This window comes from Haematobia irritans, chromosome 4 (assembly GCF_050003625.1).
Source record: "Haematobia irritans isolate KBUSLIRL chromosome 4, ASM5000362v1, whole genome shotgun sequence".
Taxonomy (NCBI): domain Eukaryota; kingdom Metazoa; phylum Arthropoda; class Insecta; order Diptera; family Muscidae; genus Haematobia; species Haematobia irritans.
In genome coordinates, this window is record NC_134400.1 from 96,210,404 (window position 1) to 96,235,096 (window position 24,693).

At 33.3% G+C, this 24,693-nt stretch overlaps 1 protein-coding gene across 3 annotated transcripts in view; it reads right to left on the reverse strand.

The window, feature by feature from the left end:
- Window positions 1–249: 249 nt before the first annotated feature.
- pbl (epithelial cell transforming 2 pebble) overlaps window positions 250–24,693 on the reverse strand; it is a 77,858-nt gene continuing 53,414 nt past the window's right edge. For 2 of the 3 annotated variants that reach the window (XM_075304313.1, XM_075304314.1), the window contains 11 exons: window positions 15,485–15,620; window positions 15,279–15,385; window positions 12,824–13,073; window positions 11,053–12,741; window positions 8,170–8,301; window positions 7,738–8,097; window positions 3,819–4,376; window positions 3,357–3,740; window positions 3,161–3,271; window positions 2,828–2,977; window positions 250–1,487 (listed from right to left, as the gene is read on the reverse strand). In XM_075304313.1, the coding sequence (XP_075160428.1) occupies window positions 1,350–1,487; window positions 2,828–2,977; window positions 3,161–3,271; window positions 3,357–3,740; window positions 3,819–4,376; window positions 7,738–8,097; window positions 8,170–8,301; window positions 11,053–12,741; window positions 12,824–13,073; window positions 15,279–15,385; window positions 15,485–15,620 (4,015 nt within the window). In that variant the 3' untranslated portion in view covers window positions 250–1,349. The remainder of the gene's footprint in view (window positions 1,488–2,827; window positions 2,978–3,160; window positions 3,272–3,356; window positions 3,741–3,818; window positions 4,377–7,737; window positions 8,098–8,169; window positions 8,302–11,052; window positions 12,742–12,823; window positions 13,074–15,278; window positions 15,386–15,484; window positions 15,621–24,693) is intronic. The other variant, XM_075304315.1, reaches the window with a different exon arrangement.

The window sequence follows — 24,693 nt, forward strand, 5'->3', positions numbered from 1 at the left end:
CACGACAGTCTTCATTAGAAAAGTATTTGTGAAAAGCGCAAATTTGAAAATAAAATGTTCAACAAATTTTTACAATGGAGTCCACTGTGTCAGAACTAAGCCGCGTGCGGTATAGAGACTAGGATCATTGGAAAGGACTTGAGCTCAGCTTTCATAATCACCTAATGCGTTACCTAATTTTGGCGATCTTTTGTTTTCTCAATAATGGTTGATCAACGCCAGAGATAAAAAGAAAAAAACATGACAGCATTTATATACAAAATATCTCGTATTTTATTTTGGTTATTTTACAAAATTATTTTGTTACACAATTACGAACAGGATACATTCATTGTAGAAAAAATATACCTATGCTTTAAATAGGCTATGCATCTTGGCTGCATAATTTAGAAACATTTTCATAAAACTACAAAATTACATTGTTATCGAATATACCAAATGGGATACATAAATTATTATTATTTTTAACATATATGTAAAATATTTGTGTGTTGGTTTTCATATTTCAATAAGCGTGTAACAAGGTATGTGTATAAGACGAGCAAAATTGGGAATTTTAAGTAAAATTTTGTTCTTGAATATATCATCTAAAACTAACCTAGGCCATTATAATAAATTTAATCATTTTATTTTAAAATGTATACACACAGTATTACTAGAACATACACATACACCAAAGGACTGTTGAAGTTTTTCCATTTCTTCAATGGAAATATAAAATTGAGCCAATTCAAGTTACCTTAATAAAATCGACATTTTGAAGTTGACATTTAACGAAAGTCAAATTAAAAAATAAATGTATGCACAAGTATTCGCAATTTAGAAATTTCCCTTAGTTTAAGAGACATACATATTTAAGAAAATATTTTTCTATCAAATAGCTTACAATATTTATTAAGAAGACAATTTAAAAGAGTCCATCATAAAGTTAAAAGTAATCATTAAAAGTAGTATTGTTGTTATTTTACGGGAATAGAGTGTCTTAAACGAAAGCCTTATTTGTTCACAATAACAAAAGACATACAATTCGAGTATTTAAAATACTTTAGAAAAATCTACATGAATATCTCTCCTGGTTGTTGTTGTTTTAAGTAAATATAATAATGCAAGTAAAATCTTGATTTAAAAATAATATATATTATATATATTATACTAGAAGGGAAGAGTTATCATTATTATTATTTTATATAATTTAAAGTGTCTTCAATAGACAATGACACTAGGACGCCAATAAACGAATGAAAAATGTATAAAATATTTCCAAACAAGAAAATTAAATTGAACGAGTATTGGTTCTTTCTTTTTCCGATAAAATCAGTTCATCTGCTGTGATCCCATCCACAAAATGATTATATACGACCAACACTGCTAATACTGGACGATATATTTTTACGCGTCGGCTGAACAGATAGTGGAGGTACTAAAACCTCGGAGTGTGTGGAAGGTGAACTGCTACGCATAACCGAGTGGTCATCATCAATAGCTTCCTGAAAGGTAAAACGAAAAAATATTATAATTTGATACAGAATGTAAAAAAATAAAGGTGCTTATAGGCAAGCGATAATCATAACTGGTCATTAGCGGGACCAAAAATTTACCAAACAAAAAATTTTATTTCTATAGAAAATTTTGTCAACATTTTATTTCAATAGAATTTTTTTTTTCAAAATGTTATTTCTGTAGAAATTTTTGTCAACATTTTATTTCTATAATCTGCAAAATCTACCAAAACATCAAGAATTCTACCAAACAGTAAAGAATCTGCCATTTTTGGTTCTACCAACTGTGGCAACCCAAAAATGTTGCTTCCAATCCGCCAATTTGCTTACCGCCCGCATAGAATATATAGGGTCGTGGGTTCAACCCCAGTTTGGACCGAACACCAAAAATTTTTTCAGTGGTGGAGTATGTCAGTAATGCTGGTGACATTTCTGATTGTTTCATAGCTTCTCTAAGTGGTTTCATCGTAATGTGAAACACCGTTAGGACTTGGCTAAAAGAAGGTACCTTGTCAATGAGCTTAATTTAGAATCGGGCATCGCTCACTGGATGTTTATAATGAAATACTCGTTACTTTCCCACCACTAAAATGGACCACTGTAAAAGTATTTGGTGACGTAACATAGGGGTGACCGATCTGAAGAGATGCGAAATTGTTTTTGTTGTTTTAACGGAGAGTTAAAAAATTAACATGCCATTGTTTCCCTAAGCCTACATTACCGATATAGTCAACAGCTCCATGCTGATGTTGAGGTATACACTGAAGGCAAATAACAACTCGAGCAAGGGTGAATTTTACAGGCCAAACGACATAATCCCCTATGTTCCGTTATTTTAAATTTCAAATCGCGGGACTTTACTTATAACAAAAACAAACTTTATACTCTCACACATCAATCCAATTTCAATTCGACTTATGGTGTTTTCTTTTCTGAAAAAAGTGCTTTGCCTTCATTTTATTTGTACAGAATAATGCCCATTTTTTAAATGTTGCCAGCAACCTAAAAAATTCTGTAATTTAAGCGGACAGAAAAGAATTCAAAGGAGCAAACAGGGCAATCGCAGCACTCTCGGTTGTCGGCAATGCTGAAAATGCCCGCATTTTGCATCTATGCGTGGAATTCACAACAGAATTCGAAGCCTTTTCGCACTTTTGCCTGTTTTTTTAGAAAAGAACCTAAAAAATACATTTACACCATGAGATTAAAGATAACTGATAACTGTATTGAAACGTTTCAATTTATACACCGAACCAAACATTTGCGATTCCAAATATCCCAACATTGCAGAATGAAATTCAATCAAAGAATATAACTTTAATACTTACATGTATATTTGTACAACTGGCCAAACGCATTTGCGCTAATTGTGAGGCGGGTGTCAAAGAATTTGTACTACCAAATGGTGATGTCATCATTGTTGATACAGCACGTTTCAATTTAGAAGGGGTTTTGTTGAATGAAAATGCGCGCCCGACCTAGGTAGAGTAAATAGAATGTTAGAAACCAAACAACCACATCAACATAAAAAATACAAATACATAAAAGCGATAAACTCAAATAATACCACACAAAAACATAGATATAAAATAAACCATAACCACATATAAAACTAATGAAGATAAATAATCCAAAGGACAATATGATCAGTGAGGACCTACCTTCAAACGTGTGCGTGCCGCCAATTTAAATGCTTTTGATAGTGTACTAAGATTAACATCACTAATATCTACTTCCAACTCTTGTGAAGTACGACATAGTAGGGCTTTGTCCTGTTAAAAAGAAAAACAAAAAAAAACAAAAACAAATAAATTAATTCTATTCCCCTCTGTTTCTCAATATTAATTTAAATCTCACCGTATCTGTTCTGCAGGCATTTTCCGCCATTTGTTTACATAATGTCTTCAAATAGACCACTTTATCGATTTCCTCATCGGTTATGGTAAACGAATGCAGTTTATCTTTGTCCTGGCGACAAAGTAAAGCAAATGCCCGCGGACTGTCTGTGATATCAATAACAAACCGTATGGCATTTAGAGACATCAACTTGATGTGCTTATAGCATTTAGCTGTACTAGGTGATTTGGCGGTATTGAAACCACGCGAACGTTTCTTACAAACTTCAATAGAATCGGAGAATAAGTACAGTACCAAACTATCACCACGCCCACTAAGATTATCCGTTAATTCTGAAACTTCACAGCGTGATATATAATTACGATTTGAAGAAACCAAATGGGCCTGTTATGAGAAATATGAAACAAAAACGGCAAATTACAATAACATTGGTCAAATCAACATTTTCAAATGATTACTTACCGGACAACCTTCAATATCATTAAAGATATCAAAAATGGCCATACGCGACTCTGTTTTTCTCTTATCCTCATTGATATGTGTCATCACCAGACGGATAGCTTTAAGGGCCTCTTCCAGTCTCGAATAATCTGGATTAGTTTTATTCGTATGTTTTAGAATATCATTTAGCAGTAAGCTAATACTGGGTAACCGTTGCACTGGCCTAATCATGAGATCTTGCAATGTTTGTCGCCCACACTCCGGTTTGGTTTGATTGATTTTTAAAAAGGCATGAAACCGTGGATTCTGTGTATCACATTGTATTAGAGTTTCCTTCATCTGCTCAAAGAAATTCACATAAGGTGGATAGGCCTTTATCAGATCATCTTGATGCTGGAGTATAATGTCACCAATCAAACAATCTTCAGACCATTTACCGTGTATGGAACGTAAACGTTCCAACATGCTCTGATGTACTTCATGTATGGGTATAAAATTACCAAAAATTGCTTTTATTTCAGATTTATTGAGAAGAGCATCACTGGATTCCGCAATTTCTTCTAAAGGATTTTTAAAGAGCTATGGAAGAATAAATCGAAAAAATTGTTTCAAATCTAATTATGGTTTATGATAAATAATTTTTTTTTTATTTTGGCTCGAGGTAATTATGAATAAAAACAGATGTTGACGTTTTTTTGCGAGTTGTAATTTTATGATAAATATCGTTTGTGAAAGTCAAAAAAATTGCAAGTTGTTCCACAAACATTTCTTTAAAGAGCATCACGAGTTCCCCCATCAATTTTTTCCAATTCCGATGAAGTTCTTTTGGACCAGTCTTAAAAATACGCTATTTGGCCGTTTAAAGTCAAAACTTAAATTATGGAACAAAAAAACAACAAGTTAGGAAAGTCTAAAGTCGGGCGGGGCCCACTATATTTTGAGCCAACTTCGCAAATTTGTATTTATGATTTATCGGTCGATTGATATGTATTAGAAATAAAGGCAAATTGGTGCAGTTTTTACAAATTTTCGACTTAGCAGTGCCGATTTTACAAGGAAAATGTGGATATTTTGGTCATTTTTACCCAAATCATATATACAGAAGCTAGAGAGAAGACCTAGAGAACCGTAAAGGAGATGTGACCGACCCGGGCAGAGGAAGACAGATGTCGAAGAGGAAAGAAACAACCATGAGGAATCACAATGGATGGTCTAAGTGGACACCACTGTTCCGTTCTACGAATTTGGTGTCATCCTCTATAACCTAACCTAACCTATATGGAAGCTATATCGAAATCTGAAACAAACCAAATTTGACATGCATAGTAGAGATGTGCACGTGAGTAATATTTTACTCACACACACTCACGACGGAAAAATCTTACTCACGCACACTCACACACGATATTGTTTGGTAGGACTCACGCACACTCACGAAAAGAAAACTTGTACTCACGCACGAAAATGTCGTGACTCACAAAAAATACCGTGACTCACGAAAAATACGAGTCTTGTAATTGGTACAAAACGAAATTGACGCTTTTCTACAGGAATACCAAATTAGTGGCGAGACGACGCATAAGCGACAGACGTTAAAAAGTGACGGCGGAAAGAAGGGTCATACCCTTCGAGCCTGGATACCAAGTTATGATGTGTTTCAACTTAATCTAACATATTTTATTTCCACCAACAGGTGTTATATTGAATCTCCCGGCAGCTGTTACATAGTTCACAAACCGCATTTTATGAGACTGATGAGCCCGATTTTCATTTCATGGCTACGTCAACAAGCAAACTTGTTGCATCTGTGGCTCGGAAATCCCAAGAGACATTGTTAAGAAGTCTCTGTATTATCAACATGTGACTGCTGGGTTCGATTTATGGTCCGGCGGAAAAAATTTATTGTTCGAATTATATTGATATGGACGTTTTCTTTCAACAAGACGGATGCCACAAGCAATAAAATGAAATGTGTGATCTTTCGAAGAAGTGATCATCACCCACATAGTTGATACGGCCTACGTCGTGAGGTAATTGAGGACATAGGAGAGTCACATTATATAACAAAATTAAAAAAAAAAAAAAAAAAACAAGTATATACGGCCGTATGTTCGGCCAGGCCGAAATGTACCCTCCACCATGGATTGAGTAGAAACTTCTACGAAAGACGGTCATCCACAATCGAATTACTTGGGTTGTGGTATCTTAAAACTACTTAACATCGTTTTCTAAATTGTCAGTTAGTCCATACGTGGTATATACTAGACAAAAAAGGTATGTATAGGTAAGTCTACAAATAATTACGAATCGATATGGACTTTTGCACGGTACGTAGAGACCCAGAATTTAAATATGGGGGGTCGCTTATATGGGGGCTATATGCAATTATGAACTTGATATGGACCAATTTTTGTGTGATTGGAAATCGATTTATCTGAGGGCTATATATAACTATAGACCGATATGGACCTAGTTAGGCATGGTGGTTAACGGCCATACACTAGCACAATGTACCAAATTTCAACTGACTCGGATAAAATTTGCTCCTCCAAGAGGCTCTAAAACCAAATCTCGGGATCGGTTTATATGGGAGCTATATATGATTATGGACTGATATGGACCACTTTTGGCATGGTTGTTAACTACATATACTATCATATCTACATATACTACCACCACGTACCACGTACCAAACCAGATCGGATGAATTTTGATTCTCCAAAAGGCTCCGGAGGTCAAATATGGGGATCGGTTTATATGGGGGCTATATATAATTATGGACCGAATTCGACCAATTTTTGCATGGGTGTTTGAGGCCATATATTAACACCACGTACCAAATTTCAACTGAATGAGATGAATTTTGGTCTTCCAAGGCTTCGGAGGTCAAATCTGGTAATCGGTTTATATGGGGGCTATATATAATTATGGACCGATGTGGACCAATTTTTGCATGGTTGTTAGAGACCGTATGCTAGAGACCATATACTTACACCATGTACAAAATTTCAGCCGGATCGGATGAAATTTGCTTCTCTTAGAGGCTCCGCAAGCCAAATCTGGAGATCGGTTTATATGGGGGCTATATATAATTATGGAGCGATGTGGACCGATTTTTGCATGGTTGTTAGAGATCATATGCTGACACCATGTACCAAATTTCAGCCGGATTGGATGAAATTTGCTTCTCTTAGAGGCTCCGCAAGCCAAATATGGGAATCGGTTTATATGGGGGCTATGTATAATTATGGATCGATGTGGACCAATGTTCGCATGGTTGTTAGAGATCATATGCTGACAACATGTACCAAATTTCTGCTGGATCGGATGAAATTTGCTTCTCTTACAGGCTCCGCAAGCCAAATCTGGGGATCGGTTTATATGGGGGCTATATATAATTATGGACCGATGTGGACCAATTTTTGCATGGTTGTTAGAGACAATATACTAACACCATGTACCAAATTTCAGCCGGATCGCATGAAATTTGCTTCTCTTAGAGGCTCCGCAAGCCAAATCGGGGGATCGGTTTATATGGGGGCTATACGTAAAAGTAGACCGATATGGCCCATTTGCAATACCATCCGACCTACATCAATAACAACTACTTGTGCCAAGTTTCAAGTCGATAGCTTGTTTCGATCGGAAGTTAGCGTGATTTCAACAGACGGACGGACGGACGAACATGCTCAGATCGACTCAGAATTTTACCACGACCCAGAATGTATATACTTTATGGGGTCTTAGAGCAATATTTCGATGTGTTACAAACGGAATGACAAAGTTAATATACCCCCATCCTATGGTGGAGTGTATAATAATTACTTAAAAAATTTTAAAAATCCACGAGTTCTGGAATAACGACAGTATTGTTATTCAATGGTAATTATTTTCCAAGTTCTAGTACAAAATAGCTTAGACTATTTGCAATTATACTTACATTCACTATGGTATCCAAAATTCCAACATAATTTGATTCCGTACTAAAGAAATCCATGAAATGATTAAAACGCATTGATGCTTTCTTCACTGGAGTTTGTTGATCACATGTTGATGTTTCAGGCTCCGTAAGCATAGTACCATTTTCCAATTTCGCGGGACTAGTAGTACAATCAAAGAAACTACCAGATGCTGATAAAAGGCCGGCATCTGAAACCGACGACCGCCGTTTGGTGGATCCCAATGGGGTACCTTCCAATTGGATGCGTTGTGAAAAACGTTTACGCTTACGTTTATTAAAACTAATAGGTAATGAATCGCGGCGGTCTGTATTGGGGGTATTGGCAATACTATCCAAATACTATAAAAATCGAAAAAACAAAAGTATGAATATACATCTTAAAACTTGGAAGAGATATTTATGGTAACTTACATCTCCAAAGAGATAATCCATTTCATCAGCATAACCATTTTGTATGGTATACCAAAACCAATCGGACTTAAGTATATGGGTTCTATGATTTTTTGGCTCTGGCTTTGTTTGAGTACTATGCTCATCGACAACCTAGATTTCGTAATAATAATAAAAATAAAAACTCATAAACATTTATTTTTCTATTGCTAATTTGTTTATCATCTAAATTAATATTCTAGTACAAAAAGTATATTTTAGTGTATACATATGTACATTGACTTAAAACAATGTTCATATAAAATCAATAGAATGAAAGATTTTTCTTTATAAAATATTTCAATCACCTGGCCTTGTCATTTATATTCAAATAACACAAACCCCATCCTTATAAATTCATTCATAAATTCTCCAAGCTTCATACATATGTATACACATTTTGTTGATGTTTTGTTTTGTTTTTTGTGTTTATCATAAAAATAGAGAAATTGAAAATTGTTTTTATTTTAGGTGAAAAAAAAAAAACGTTTTAAGTGTATATGTTTAATATTCCTCTTTTTTATGCTATTTTGTTAATAATAGACCATTAATCGATCTATATACCATTTTTTAGTATTTTTAAAAAATCGCTTCTTCTTTGTTATTTTTTTATATTAAAAATGAAAAAAATCGAAATGAAATGAAACGTGAAATGTGTGATGGCTGAATGGAAAGCAATTAAGAATATGTTTAAAAAATATAACAAATCAAAAAAACACAGAAAAATGATTTAAATATAAGTATTTAAATTAGATATTGATCAAATAATTGCACATATAATATAATATTAAAAACTGGTGGACATAATTTTGTTTTTGTAAGAAAAATCGACAAGCACATAAAATTACAATTGTAAACATTCAATTGGGGAAATAAAAAACAAAAAAATTCAGTGTTTTAATTTTTTTTCAATTTCTACAACAATTTTCAAAAACTCACTTAATTCATATAAGTATATACAAAAAAGGCTCAAAAAGAAGACTTCTTACAATTAAGGACAAATGGAAAACATATGTATTCGGAAAAAATCGCATATATATTTTTGGTATAAAATTAACACCTTTCTTACAAGTTTCAAATTTGTAATTTGCACGGCATTTATAAACACAAGACATTAGTTTTTTAAAACAAATAAATATGTAATTATATTTTACTGCCGCACAAGCGTATCAATTTATAGGACATAATGATTTTATAGTTAATCCTTATAGAGTTAACTGAATTTATTTGTTTTTTTTTTTTGATTTGTTATTACAATTTACTGTGCTGTTTTGTTTTTCTTTACTAAAATATATGGCAAACAAAAGAGAGTCATCACCAAACCACCATTATACATAATTATGTTATTAAATATGTATATAAAAAATGCTTTTTTTATATATGCAAAATTAAAAACAAAAGCATCAGTAATGGAGCCATACATTTTAGTTATTGTTGTTTTTCATTTATTTGATCATAATAGAAATGTTCAAAATGCAATGCAAATTACAAATGGCAAAAACTGTCTACTTCACTATACTCAAAATACAAAACAGAGATTAAGTCATATATGTATTTTATATGGCTAATTCGCAACAAAAAAAATTGCTATGACTTTGGCAGGAAACATAGTATTCGAATATTTATTCCGAAGATAGAGTTCTAAAAATGAAAAATCAATCATGTCCAATGGCGTATGAAGAAAAATATAATACATCTATATAATAGCCCATTTTCCAAAATTGGTATTTAGAGCAAAAAACAGAATTTAAAACATGAGACAAAAATTAGTTAAATTGCAAATAGATTCAAAAATATGTTGAGGCCACACGCCAAATTGCTGACTGAGCCTTAACAAAAATTCACTCGCGCTATATTTACACCCTTGTTAGAGTATCAAGTAACTTTACTTGATAATTAAAAAACAAATTTCAAACAAATGTTCTAAATAATGCTCATGATATATCCTGAAGCTAGGATAGGATCCATGTCCCTTAGTTGGAAAGAGAGCATGCTAAGCAGCCCCACGGTGGCCCTAAAAACTATCACAAATTAAAATCCAAATGAACACTATGTGTTCAAGAGTATAGTATTGGCACATAATATTCGACATTTCACGAAAATCGGATAAAAATGATTGAAGAAGTAATATTGGATCTATATAAAAATTCCTTGAAACATTGCACCTTTTGAGAGCTCAAGAAATAAAATTTGGAGGCCGGTTTATTTATTTATTTTTTTTTATAAATTCGTATTTTCGTATTTTCGACATTTCTGGTTCGTTGTCATTGAGCTAAACATAGAATCGGACAGCGCTCATTGATAATAGAGAAATTTTTGGTATCACAATGCACTGAATAGCCCATTTCGTCTATCGAAAACCTGGCATATGTTAGGATTTGTATACATACATGTACATGTTTTTGCAGTAAAAGATTTAAGTACCAGCCTTAGTTGACTTTTTTGCAATTGGACCAATTAATTTGGCGAGGCTATGTACTTATCGCATCACACTCTTAGGCGTATATCTTTATCAAAAATAAATTTGGGACCGACATGAACCATTTTTAGTAAATAAATTTGAGACGGAAACTTATCATAATAATTTTTCACCAATCCGTATCTATTTAGAAACTCTTAGTAAAAGCAAAGCCAAAATCGCATCACCTAAAACCCATTTTCCATGTCATATCTACATAAATGAGTTTTATAAATATTAATCTAAAGTTGGCATTTAAGCATCATAGTGGATCATAAAAGAAAATGTCCTCTTTCTTTTAAAAATATTTTCAAACCAAATGTTTTCCATTTCCTATTACTTTTTTTTACCAAAAAAAGTTCTTCTTTTTATGCCATATAATCATAAAAAAAATAACATTTAAATACCGAATGTATGGCAGCTGATGCAACCGATGGCTGAATCCAAGCCGAATCCACATTTTCTGTTGCATTACTGTGTTTTGCAATTGTTTGAAGTGGTTTTTGCATAAGTTTTTCATGATGAGACGCAATGGTGGTGGTATGAGTTGGATAGTGATGAGGGTGATTGTTTGAAAATTCAAAGTTTTGAGAACTGGGCGGTAAAGTAGTGTTAGTAATAGAAGAGGAAAGGGAAGTGGATGTGAGACGTAAATCGTTAGTACCAATCAAACCCACATTTTTACAATCAGCCGGTAGGTTAGAAGAAGTATTCATTTTTTGGAAAAAAGAATTATTTGATGTAACATTGGGCCCACTGCCGTCAATGGTTGATAGATTTAGAGATTTATTGGAAATTTTAGAAGTTGATGCTGATGCAGAAGTGTCAAACGATGAATGGGCAATGGAACGTGTAGTAGGTCTTGGAGCTGACAAACAAGAATAATTGTATTTCGATGGTGCTTTGGGTGTTTTAAAATCTCTCTCGCCTTGAATTTTGTTTGCCTCATCTTCTTCCTCTTGATTTCCTGAAGGTTTCTGATTATTGACATTACTGCTGACAACACACTTTTCCCGACGACTACTACTACGAGTTATACGATTGCGTAAGCTACGCAGTTTTTCTTTAACAGGTTTTCGTATAGATTCATTAAATGTAGATTCCACCGAAGCTATCGAGCAAAATGAATCATTGGCATTTTCATTATTATCATCCATATCATTATCACCATTGTCCAATAAATCCGAGGGGGCAGAATCGAGAGCTACTGAACTTCGACGTGGTCTTAAAATTTTTGCTATTGGAGTACGTACGGCCACAAAACTCATGGAACGTCTAATTGTACGAGATATGGAACCGGTACGTAATAATTTTGGTTTCTTTGTGCTGGTAGGTAACGCAAATGATTCAACAGACATTAATGAAATACTATCGAGACTTTCACGTTTGCGTTTCAGTTCCCTTTGCTCTTCATCCAAATCAGCATCGGCGTCCACTTCCAAACCATCTGCATCCATATCCATGGGAAAACAAGAATCGTCTGCATTAGTGTTTTGTATCGGAATGATTTGCTTTTTACAAATCGGTGATATATTTGTTGAATTGTTTTGCATATCGATTGTCGTCACATTTGCCAAATTATTAATTTTGTATTCGATTTGTTTAGAAGGTATCAAAGCAGTAAACGGTTTAGAGGATTTAGGTGTACTGGCATGAGAATTGTCATCTTGAGATTTCAAAATAACTCTTTCATCATCCATATCATCGACAAATGGTATTAAATCATTAACCAAATCGTCATCATCACTTTGTTTAAAATTACCATCATAGTCAACTACTAAACGTTCATCGAAATGGCCTCCGTCGTCATCATCTTCATCGTCTTCGTTATCTTGCTCGTCATTTTGATTCGCATTCCCCTCTTGATTTTCGCATATACCTGTAGTGCTCGTTTCAATGCCCTTCACTGAAGCCTGCACAGCAACTTCAACTTCATCATCAACCTCCATTTCATTATCATTTTCCGTAATGGGTGACGACTTTTTAGGGGTTTGATTAGTTTGTTTTTTAGAAGAAGTATTGTTAGTGTTCAGATTGTTATTATTGTTATTACTATTTAGAGTATCAGAAAAGTAACCACCCGTATTAGGCATAACCTGTATATTAAATTTAAAATAAATTGGTGCTTTAGTAAATAATTTCTTTATGTGCATTTTTATATTTACATTGAAAACTTACCACATGTGAACATTCAGGATCATCCAATTCGGCTGGTACTCCACCATTACTTTTTAGAACATCTACCATATGCTGATGTTCATCGGCAGGAAAACCAAAAAAACATATTTTCTGTCCTTCAAAGGCTTTCAGTTTGTGCTCTTTCGAAAATTCTTCAGTGATCGCCTTAAATTGTGTTTCATTTCGACGTTCCCACGCGGCATATACCCAATTTGGACGAACCACAGTTAACCGGAAAGTTTTAGCATATCTAAAATGAAAATAAATGAAGACAAGTGAGAAAAAGATATTGAGAGACATTTGGGTGTTATGACTGGGATGAACACCTAATAGTCTATAAATGTGTAGCATGATGTGGTATGTTGTGTGATTTCACCGACGCAAAAAGAGAGTGTTGCGAAAATACAAAGTTTGACCGATAGGTACTACTTAGTCTAAACGCCAGATGCAATGACATCATAGGAGCATTGCATCACTTCTGGGAGCCACCGTGGTGCAATGGTTAGCATGCCCGCCTTGCACACACAAGGTCGTGGGTTCGATTCCTGCTTCGATCGAACACCAAAAAGTTTTTCAGCGCTGGATTATCCCACCTCAGTAATGCTGGTGACATTTCTGAGTGGTTTCACTGCAATCTGGAACGCCGTTCGGACTCGGCTATAAAAAGGAGGCCCCTTGTCATTGAGCTTAACATGGAATCGGGCAGCACTCAGTGATAAGAGAGAAGTTCACCAATGTGGTATCACAATGGACTAAATAGTCTAAGTAAGCCTGATACATCGGGCTGACACCTAACCTAACCTATGTAGCCTAGAAATTAGCTTTATGACAATTTAGAAAAGTTCCTAATAGTTATATTGAAAAGAAAGCTGGAATTAAAGCTCAATATTGAAGAAGGGAGGAAGAAAGTCACAGTGACCTTGCCCTCGGAATATTCCAGAAAATTTTCTGCGTATATGTGTCTCACAGACTCACTAGTTTAAACTGTAGCTTTGCCTTTAATGTCAATGGCAAATAGTCTGCAACAACGGCGGCAGTAAGGCTACACAAGCTAATGCTGTGATTGGTAAGGCCTATACAGTACTCAAAATAAAGCAAGCAAGCGAACTTTACTATGGTGAGAATAAAGTAGGAATGACGAGTCTCAGCCATGTATTAGAGACGCTTGGGAAAACTTGTCCCAAACTTGACGGGTAAGGAGGCTCCGCTATTTACTGAACTAAAACTTCATCTCACTCAAAGATTATCTACTTTTTATAGCGTTTTTTTTTTTTTTTTTTTTTTTTTTGTCTGAAAAGTTAGTGATGGCAACCATATAAACTCAATCAAATCCTACCATCAAATACTTCAATTCCTTATTCCACAACTAGAGAATGACTCAAATCCCTTAATGACATGACTGACCATCTCCTTATATGAGTACCTCCTAGCCATAGGGAAATATCAGCAAATTTCAATACAGATGAGATAGCAGGATTTGGATGGAGTGCGAAAGCATAGTTTTTTTTTTATTATTTTGCCTTTCGATATCAATCATAATGGGTTTTTGCCTGATCAGGAAGTTTGCAAACAAGGGTGGTTTAAAATACAATGACAACTTTTTGAGCTTTAACGATCCGCAAGAATTTTAATCCAATTAAGTATACAACTTTTAAACTAGTTGACTTAAAACCCGAAGTTTAGGAGGATGTAATCCTCCAAATTGTCTAATCGATTTTTGAAAAGGACTTTTTATGTTGGTCAAAATCGACTATTGATTTTTAGCTAAAAAGTCGAAAATTAAACTCGACTTTTCCAATTTTTCAAAAAGACGAAAGCCCGATAATGCTGACCATTTGATATCTTTGAAATTTCTAGACCTAGGGTCTATGGTCTCAAGCGATATGAAAGTTGCTCGTCCTTTTCAAGAAAGGTTTATCTTTTCTCAATAATTTTGTCTTATGCACACTTTCAATGTTAAATTTTTAATCTATTTCAAGTTATAATATTTTTTTATGTATTGTAAATTCTATAGCTTACTGTAGAATAATAATTTCTTATTGTGTGTGAAACTTCGTATAAGTAAATTGAAAACATATACTAGATGTAGCCAACATATATGGAGATCGGCTCCCTTATCTCATGCATCATCCATGAGGGCATTTTCATACGGACAAGTTGAAGTGGAAAAGTGGGAACTTTCCTGTATATCATACATACATATGATAAATATATTCGCCATAACACTTCCTGATTTAACATTTGATAGTCTACGAGTTTGGTAATTAAATCAGGATTTATGTCAATAAATAACCAATTACGTTTCTGCCCAAACTACATATTTTATAATCGAAATTTAAAAATGTTGCTTTGATGACGTTAAGAAAAAAAAACCTGCGAACATATAAAATGTCGTTGTCGGAGGGGTAATTTAAAAAAAAAAAAATAATTATTATAATAAGACAAAGGTACTTACTGATATTTATCTCCACCACTATGTGAACTTATTAAATGTGTAATTTTGGAATTCATATCTTTGCGTATGCATCCACCCATTGAATGTATCAAATGCACCAATTTGGTCTATATTTCATTTAAAAGAAAAAATAAAAACGAATAATAAAATCAATTAGCGATCGTGTCAAAGAATCTTATAAATCGATGGACATTTACAAAACTCACCAATTCATCTTTTTTGCGTATGCCCGTGAAACACGTTACAACACCACGCATGGAATAGTTGTAAATGGGACGGGCATTGTGTGTAAGACCATCTTTCATTTCGGCTGCTTGTCGTAAAGCTGTAGGACCCAATATGCTAAAAAAAATAATAAAAAGAACAATTGTAAATATTTCATTTTATTGGAATTTCATTTAAATATGGGATAATATGGCCATAGGGCCACCAACAGACTTTAAAAGAAAATTTGTAAACATTTAATCACAACACTTGACAGATCTCCATTAACACCTTTTCTGTCATTCAAATCATTATCCATTGCATACAAACATTTATATGGAATATTATGGTATTTCAATTCATAGAAATCATAAAGAAAGACCAAATGATATCAAACAAAATTACCGACTTTGAAGGAGCTGTGAAAAAGCTACTCTAGAAAAATCATATAAAAATATTTGCCTTGTAGAAATTACCACCTTGGGAATACAGGTGGTCCGCGTTTTATGACTTTAAGTTTATTAAATTTGATTATAGGAATACAATCGTTTGTTTTCACAACTTTTGAATGTTTATTAAATTATTTTGCCATTATTGAGAAGTAGCCTGCCGTTTAATGTTAATTTTTCTTGGATAAATATACAGAAAGAAATATTTTTCGTCTTGAATCACGAATTGATCCAATTAAATTTTAATTGGAATCTCCTAATTCCTATTTCTTTAATAGTTGGATCAATTAATTTTTTTGGTTATATTTTTGTTTTTGTTATAGTCCAAGCATGTTAGGGATTGTACCGGAGTCAAAAAATTGATTTTTCAAGTTTTACAAAATAAATTCGAAAAAAAAAATAATTTGACTTTCGATTTTTGGGCCTGTACTATGCAGAAATACGTGGGACTTCATTTATAATTTTGATTATTACAATAAAAGTAATTGAGAAAATAATGTGATTTTTCAACTCGAAAACTGAACTTAGTACCGTCCTATCACGATTTTTGAAAATTACGAGAATTTCATAAGTTCGTAATTTCGTAAGTTCGGCCAGGCCGAATCTCATGTACCCTCCACCATTGATTGCGTAGCCTTCTAAGAAGGCTGTCATCCACAATCAAATTACTTGGGTTGTGGTATCTTAAAACTTCTTAACATTGTTTTCTAAATTGTGAGTTAGTCCATACGTGGTATATATTAGACAAAAAAGTTATGTATAGGTAAGTTTACAAATAATTACGAATCGATATGGACTTTTACACGGTACGTAGAGAATTGAAATATGAGGGTCGCTTATATGGGGGCTATATAGAATTATGAACTTGATATGGACCAATTTTTGTGTGATTGGGGATCGATTTATCTGAAGGCTATATATAACTATAGACCGATATGGACCTAGTTAGGCATGGTTGTTAACGGCCATATACTACCACAATGTAATTTCAACTGACTCGGATGAAATTTGCTCCTCCAAGAGAATCCAAAACCAAATCTCGGGATCCGTTTATATGGGGGCTATATATGATTATGGACTGATATGGACCACTTTTTCATGGTTGTTAAATATCATATACTACCACCACGTACCAAATTTCAACCGATTCGGATGAATTTTGCTTCTCCAAAAGGCACCGGAGGTCAAATCTGGGGATCGGTTTATATGAGGGCTATATATAATTATTGACCGATTTCGACCAATTTTTGCATGTCATTGTCATTAGAGACCATATACTAACACCATATACTAAATTTCAGACGAATCGGATGAAATTTGCTTCTCTTAGAGGCTCCGCAAGCCAAATCGAAGGATCGGTTTATATGGGGCTATATATAATTATGGACTGATGTGGACCAATTTTTGCATGGTTGTTAGAGACCATATACTAACACCATGTACCAAATTTCAGACGGATCGGATGAAATTTGTTTCTCTTAGAGCAATCGCAAGCCAAATTTGGGGGTTCGTTTATATGGGGGTTATACGTAAAAGTGGACCGATATGGTCCATTTGCAATACCATCCGACCTACATTAATAACAACTACTTGTGCCAAGTTTCAAGTCGATAGCTTGTTTCGTTCGGAAGTTAGCGTGATTTCAACAGACGGACGGATGGACATGCTCAGATCGACTCAGAATTTCACCACGACCCAGAATATATACTTTATGGGGTCTTAGAGCAATATTTCGATGTGTTACAAACGGAATGACAAAGTTAATATACCCCCATCCTATGGTGGAGGGTATAAAAATGTTTAAGACATACTTTAAACAAAGAAAATTTTATTGGGACGGGGAAAAATTTCTTCAAAAAATGTCAGCATTACCCAAACAAAAAAAATGTTTGCTATAAACATAATTTTACCATAAGTTAATGTTAGCATTAGTTTAACAATGGACTTTTTTTTCCTGTGTAGGGTATTCAAATAGCTTTCCAGCAATCCAAGTTGTTGCCTCTTTTTTCGTGGTTTCTCAAGAATTCCCATAAAATAAAATTTGAAATATAAACAATGCCACTCATAAAATGGAAACCAGTAACAAACGAATCATGATTTTTATTATTATTTATAAAATATATGTAACACTTGTGACCTTTAAATTAAACGAGAACGGGAAAAAGTCATGGGGAATTCAATGTCTTTGGTGTCTGTTCAGTTCCAATGGAGAAAATATTTTACAATATTTTTTTGTTTTACAAATATCAATAACAATCGCAAGCTAGACAGTAGGAAAAATTGTGAAAACTCAATTTCGAGACGCCAGAGGTTTACAAAAACAGAGGATGGAAGCACTTACACAAATCGTCTCATCACCAATGGATGCTGACATCTTCATTTCCTAGCCAAAATACACTTTTTGACCTGGCATTACAGGTTATGCGGTTAATAAACTTGTTGAGGGTCTTTTTCCCGCATACCGATCAAAGTGAAAAATTTATGATGCGTAAAATATAAAATATGTTACGGCAAGAACCCTATGGAACAATATAACCACCAGTCAACCACTACACAACAACAACAACAATCATCCTCATTAAGAATAAATAAAAGATATACATACATGTCTACCAACAAATATCGACTATTACAGAAAATTTTTTGAACAATTCTTTTCCAATATTATTTTGTAAATTCCTCACCCACCTAAGATGGATGAAACCAAGCAAACAGAAGCCATGACGATGCCAAAATTATTCGTTCATTGGCCGTTCATTTCATGTACAATCGTTTATCACACGTTCTCTTATAATTCATGTGTACGGCCAGCATTATTTTTTATTTATAAAAAAAAGAAGAAATGTTAAATATGTCATAAATTTCATTAATAAAACTGCGTGCGCGACACAAAATGGGGAAACGTCCATTTAGTGAAATACACACAGTGCGGTAGATTGGAAAAGAAAAATCTTTATTGATATTAAAAGGTGATTTTTGTAAGAAACCAATAGTTTTAGAGTAATAGCCAGCGATGTTTTGGCGATTGAAAATAAATTCAGGCCAATGGTAGAAAATGATTGTTCATGGACGGTTTTGCATATGTAAATTTGTACGACTTTTACTTTAATACCAGGTAATGCTCTCTCGTGCCTTAATAATTCACTCATACAAACATCCAAGCAAAAATTTTAATTTTTTTGTTTCAATAGATTAAGAATTAATAAAATGGTAAAAATTATTTAAATTTTGCCGAAAAATGGTGGACATCCGTCCTATGACAAGCCCAAGTTAAATTCATCGCTTCTGCGCCAATTTTAAGAGAAAAATGTTATTTTTGGATGGTGATCATGTACAGGATGATTGAAAGAATATTTCAACGACATTATTTCGAGAAATGGACCGGTGAATTGGCCTCCGCGTTCGTGTGATTTAACTCCACTTGATTATACCTGAAGTCATTGGTTTACGTGGATAAACAAATAGTCAACGTGTCATTCCTGAAATACCCTCTCAAATGCTCGAAAAGGTGGTCGAAAATTGGACCTCCAGAATGACCTTTGTGCAAAATTGGTGATCATATGCCCGAAATTATATTTAAATGTTAAATGACAAGAAATTATCTATCAATTAACGTTTTTTTTTTTGCCATTTAATAATTTGGCATATGTTTTGGCATTTAAATTTCAAATTAGCAAGCTCTTAGAAAAACTTAGTTTTCTTCTTAAAAAATTTGCAAATTACATTTGGAAAAGTATTAGTACTGTACGATTATTGTAACTATAACATTGAGATCTTTGTCAATTTAACCCGGGCTGGAGCCAAATCACCCCATTCGTCATCGAGTTCTGTTTCGTATAGAGAAACATTTTGATCGCTGTAAACACAGAAAAAAATATCACCAAAATATTTCCTATTAAAAAGTTAATTGAAGTTGAAAATTTTTTCAATTAATAAATTAATTGATGCAATTAACTTTTTAATCATGATAGAAACATTAACAGGTTGGCTGATAAGTCCCCGGTCTAACGAAGAAAAACACATTTTTTTGTCAAAATTCGTTTTTATTATTCAACATAGTTCCCCTCAAGAGCGATACAACGATTATAACGATCTTCCAATTTTTTGATACCATTTTGGTAGTACTCCTTCGGTTTTGCCTCAAAATAGGCCTCAGTTTCGGCGATCACCTCTTCATTGCAGCCAAATTTTTTCCCTGCGAGCATCCTTTTCAATTCTGAGAACAAGAAGCAATTCGAAGCCCAATTCATGAATTTTTGCCATCGTTCTCAATGACTTGTGGCACGGTGCGTTGTCTTGGTGGAACAACACTTTTTTCTTCTTCATATGGGGCCGTTTTGCCGTGATTTCGACCTTCAAATGCTCCAATAACGCCATATAATAGTCACTGTTGATGGCTTTTCCTTTCTCAAGATAATCGATAAAAATTATTCCATGCGCGTCCCAAAAAACAGAGGCCATTACTTTGCCAGCGGACCTTTGAGTCTTTCCACGCTTCGGTGACCGGTGAGGTCGCTGTCCACACAGCCGACTGTCGATTGGACTCAGGAGTGTAGTGATGGAGCCATGTTTCATCCATTGTCACATATCGACGGAAAAACTCGGGTGTATTACGAGTTAACAGCTGCAAACACCGCTCAGAATCATCAACACGTTGTTGTTTTTGGTCAAATGTGAGCACGTGCGGCACCCATTTTGCACAGAGCTTCCGCATATCCAAATATTGATGAATGATATGACCAACACGTTCCTTTGATATCTTTAAAGCCTCTGCTATCTCGATCAACTTCATTTTACGGTCATTCAAAATCATTTTGTGGATTTTTTTGATGTTTTCGTCGGTAACCACCTCTTTCGGGCGTCCACTGCGTTCACCGTCCTCCGTGCTCATTTCACCACGCTTGAATTTTGCATACCAATCAATTATTGTTGATTTCCCTGGGGCAGAGTCCGGAAACTCATTATCAAGCCAAGTTTTTGCTTCCACCGTATTTTTTCCTTTCAGAAAACAGTATTTTATCAAAACACGAAATTCCTTTTTTTCCATTTTTTTTCACAATAACAAAAGGTGCTTCACAAAAGACGCTCTATCTTACAAACTAATTGACTTACAGATGTCAAATTTTGACACGAATCATTCGAAGGTTGGTACTATATAAACATAATATGCATTTAATACAAGCGACGCCATCTATGTGTCAGACCGGGACTTGTCAGCCAACCTGTTAAGTTAATTAAGTCAATGATTGAAAATTTTAAAATTATTAATTAAAAAATTAATTGATACAATTAACTTTTTAATCAAATTCGGAAGACTAATTCAGTTAAAAAAGTGCTGATTTTTTTTTAAATTTTTAATTAAAAATGTATTTCAAACAATCATTTGTTAATCTAAATAAAAACTCTAAGCCAATTCAGAAAGTAATTACAAATAGTTACCTTTATTAAATTATAAATTAATTGAATTTTGCAATCAACATCAATTAAATTTTTAATTGAATCAATTACAAAATTAATTGAAATTTGCTGAAAAAAATCAATTAATTCAATAATCAAGAATTTTGTTATATGCCCAATTAAAACTGTGATTGATACTATCATTTTCGTGATTGAAGACATTTCAATTAAAAAATTAATTGGATCAATTAATATGGTGATTGAATCAGAAAATTTTTTTTTGTGTGAATTTTGGGATCACCGCATTCGATCGTAATTTATTTTGTCTACTACTTTTTTTACATTGCTGTAAATATATGGTAATAAGAAATTGGATGCGAAAGAGATTTTCATAATAAGTTTTTGTGGTCAAAATATGTTATTTCTGAGAAATTTATATTGTTTTTGTGTGTTAAAATATATATGTAGAAATATATTATGAATCCAAGTGTTTTTTTGTTTTCCTCGTCTTCGGATTCAGAGGATGAGTAAAAAGTGGCATTAATAATGAAAAATATTCGTGACAAAAGCAGTCCTTTAGCATTGCTTGAAGTGGAGTAAGTGATTCTATTTTGAAATGTGTGCGAATTGTGTGTTTTAACATCCATAGATTTAAGTTTGTAACTTATTTTTGGCTAAGTCTGGATGGTCCAACATAAACTGAGCCAATACCTCCTTCTGCTTTGCATTGACTTTGTTGCAGTTTTTTTTTTTTTTTTTGAAGCGGCTACTGAGCATTCCTTTCGTTGATCCGTTTCCCTAAATGCAAGTAATATTATATTTTCTTAAATGTATTTTGCTAAAATAGAATAATACTTACATTTTCACCAAATTCTTGTTTCTTTTTGTTTACCTATTTTCCGCGGAAAAATCACTACATACCTTGTTTTCGATAGCATACTACCTATCGTGTGCAACTTGGAGCAGAAATAATTCGATAAGACTGTGGTGGTCCGCGTAAACTATATTACGATGCCGAAGTACTCGATTTCGACTGCGGAGATTTGGCCCCTGTACTAGCGTGACCCTATGGCCACACACGCTTTTTTCGTTCCAATAGAATTTTTTGTTTCAATAGATTTGTGATCATATGATGAGAATTCGGTATATCGATATTCGCCTAGCAGGGTCAGTTCATGACTATTTTAGAACATGAGTTCAGTAAAGAGGATATTGATCGAATAAAATAAATTATTAAACGCTATAGTTTCTTTTCTACCATCTGCCACACTTCTTTCCGGAAACTCAAAAGCATTGAGCATCAATGCAATTATTTCTTTCTAATTTAAATTATTTGGAGTCTGGCTTCTCTTAAATCCTCTAATTCTTCAACAATTTTTGTATTGTATATTTGTATAGCATTACTCTCTTCAACGTTTTGGTAAATCCAATGACCATTCCGCGCCATAACTGTAACAAACAGTTACACAATTATGATGGAGAGCCCTCTCAACGTAACTATTGTGTTTTCCGAGCCCCAGATTTGCAATTTTGCTTGTTGACGTAGGCACCGAGAGGGCCCATTTCCTGTCAGTCAAGATGATTTTCCATTATTAGTTATTTCAAGATTTTTATAATTTTTGGAGTGAATTTTACTAATTTCAAACCATTGTTGTATCGTATATCGTTTCTATATTTAAATCGATAAATCTTTTCTTCGTCTTGGAAAAATCACACTGAAAAAAACAGTGAATCCACCGGAAGGAAAATTTTGATTCATTTTAGAAAAATTTGGTTAATTTTAGAAAATGTTAACTAAACTGTATAATAAAAGCCGACGCCACGCCGATTTCACAAAATTTATTTGACCTTGTTAACTTTTTTCACTTGTTAAAGATAATTTCATAGTTTGAAGAAAAAAATTAAGATTTAAAAACTGCAAAACTTTATTTAGTGTCATACGAAGGTCAAGATTTGCGCATTATTGGTAACATTTACATATTTTAAGAAATTCTGAACTATTTTGTGGGAGACACGATTTTAGTAATCTTTATAGCCGATAACCTTTGTAGCTAGTGCTTTAATGTTTATTATAGTTTTTGTGATAAATAATGAATAAATAAATGAATAATCTTTATGCTTCATTTGTGTATTATTTTTTTTCCACTGTTTTAGTTTATTCAACCAAAGTACGCAAAAAATTATTAAGGCCAAGGAAACTTTCTCAAAACATAATAATTCCATGAACTAAAATAGAGTTAAATTGACGTTAGTAAAATATAAGGTTCACTTTTTTTTTGAGTTTGTATTTGCTACAATTTTGACAACGCTACTGCTTGAAATAAGAAATCTTTAAAAATTTTTTTCTTTGTGTGTAGAATAAAATATATATTTTTAGACTCTCTAAGACAATTTAGACTCTCTAAGTTGCAATTTTGATTTGATATGGCTAACAGTTGTAATCGGGGTCTTTTCAATACTACAAAGGAATTTGCTGAACTATTAAAAAAAATTTCCCACAAAGTCAAAAACATGAATCTTTAAGATGGCTTAAAACTCAATTTTAGTAAACGACTAAAACATTTTTATTGCGACCATTAATATGTTTATGACCACACTGAAAAAAAGTGAACTCTCTATTTCACTAAAGCCAATTTAACTTTATTTTAGTTCATGGAATTATTATGTTTGGAGAAAGTTTCCTTTACTCTAATAATTTTTTGTGTATGTTAGTTAAATTAACTAAAACCAAGGAAAAAATACTCAAATGAAGCATAAAGATTAACTAAATTCGTGTCTTCAACAAAAAAGTTCAGAATTTATTTACTTTTGTAAATTTTACCAAAAATGCGTCCATCATGGACTTCGTATGTCACTAGACATTCTTGCAATTTTGAACCCTAAGTTTTTCCTTCAAACTACAAAATTTTCTTTAACAAGTGAAAAAAACTTAGTTATGTCCAATAAATTTTCTTGAATTTGTCGAAAAATATTTACTTATTTTTATGACATCAGCGTGATACCAACGTTTGTAATATTGTTTAGTTAAATTTTGCTACAAATATTCAAAATTTTCTAAAATTAACCGAAAGTTTTCTTCCTGTTTTTTTCAGTGCACCATAATTTTTGTTCGGGATAAAAAAGAAACCACTTCCTATTTTATTTAAAAATTTCTGAAATTAACAATCTTCTCCCACTGTGTCCGTCAACAACAGAAATATTCAACAGATTAGCAATAAAAATTCTATGCAACAATCAAGTCCGCTGTCGTATCCAAACAATATCACACTTTTACTTTTTTCTATGTCATTGTCTTAAGGTTGTCTTTTTCATCTTCATCCCATTTAGATGGTATCGTTAGAAAACATATCAACAGATAAAATTGG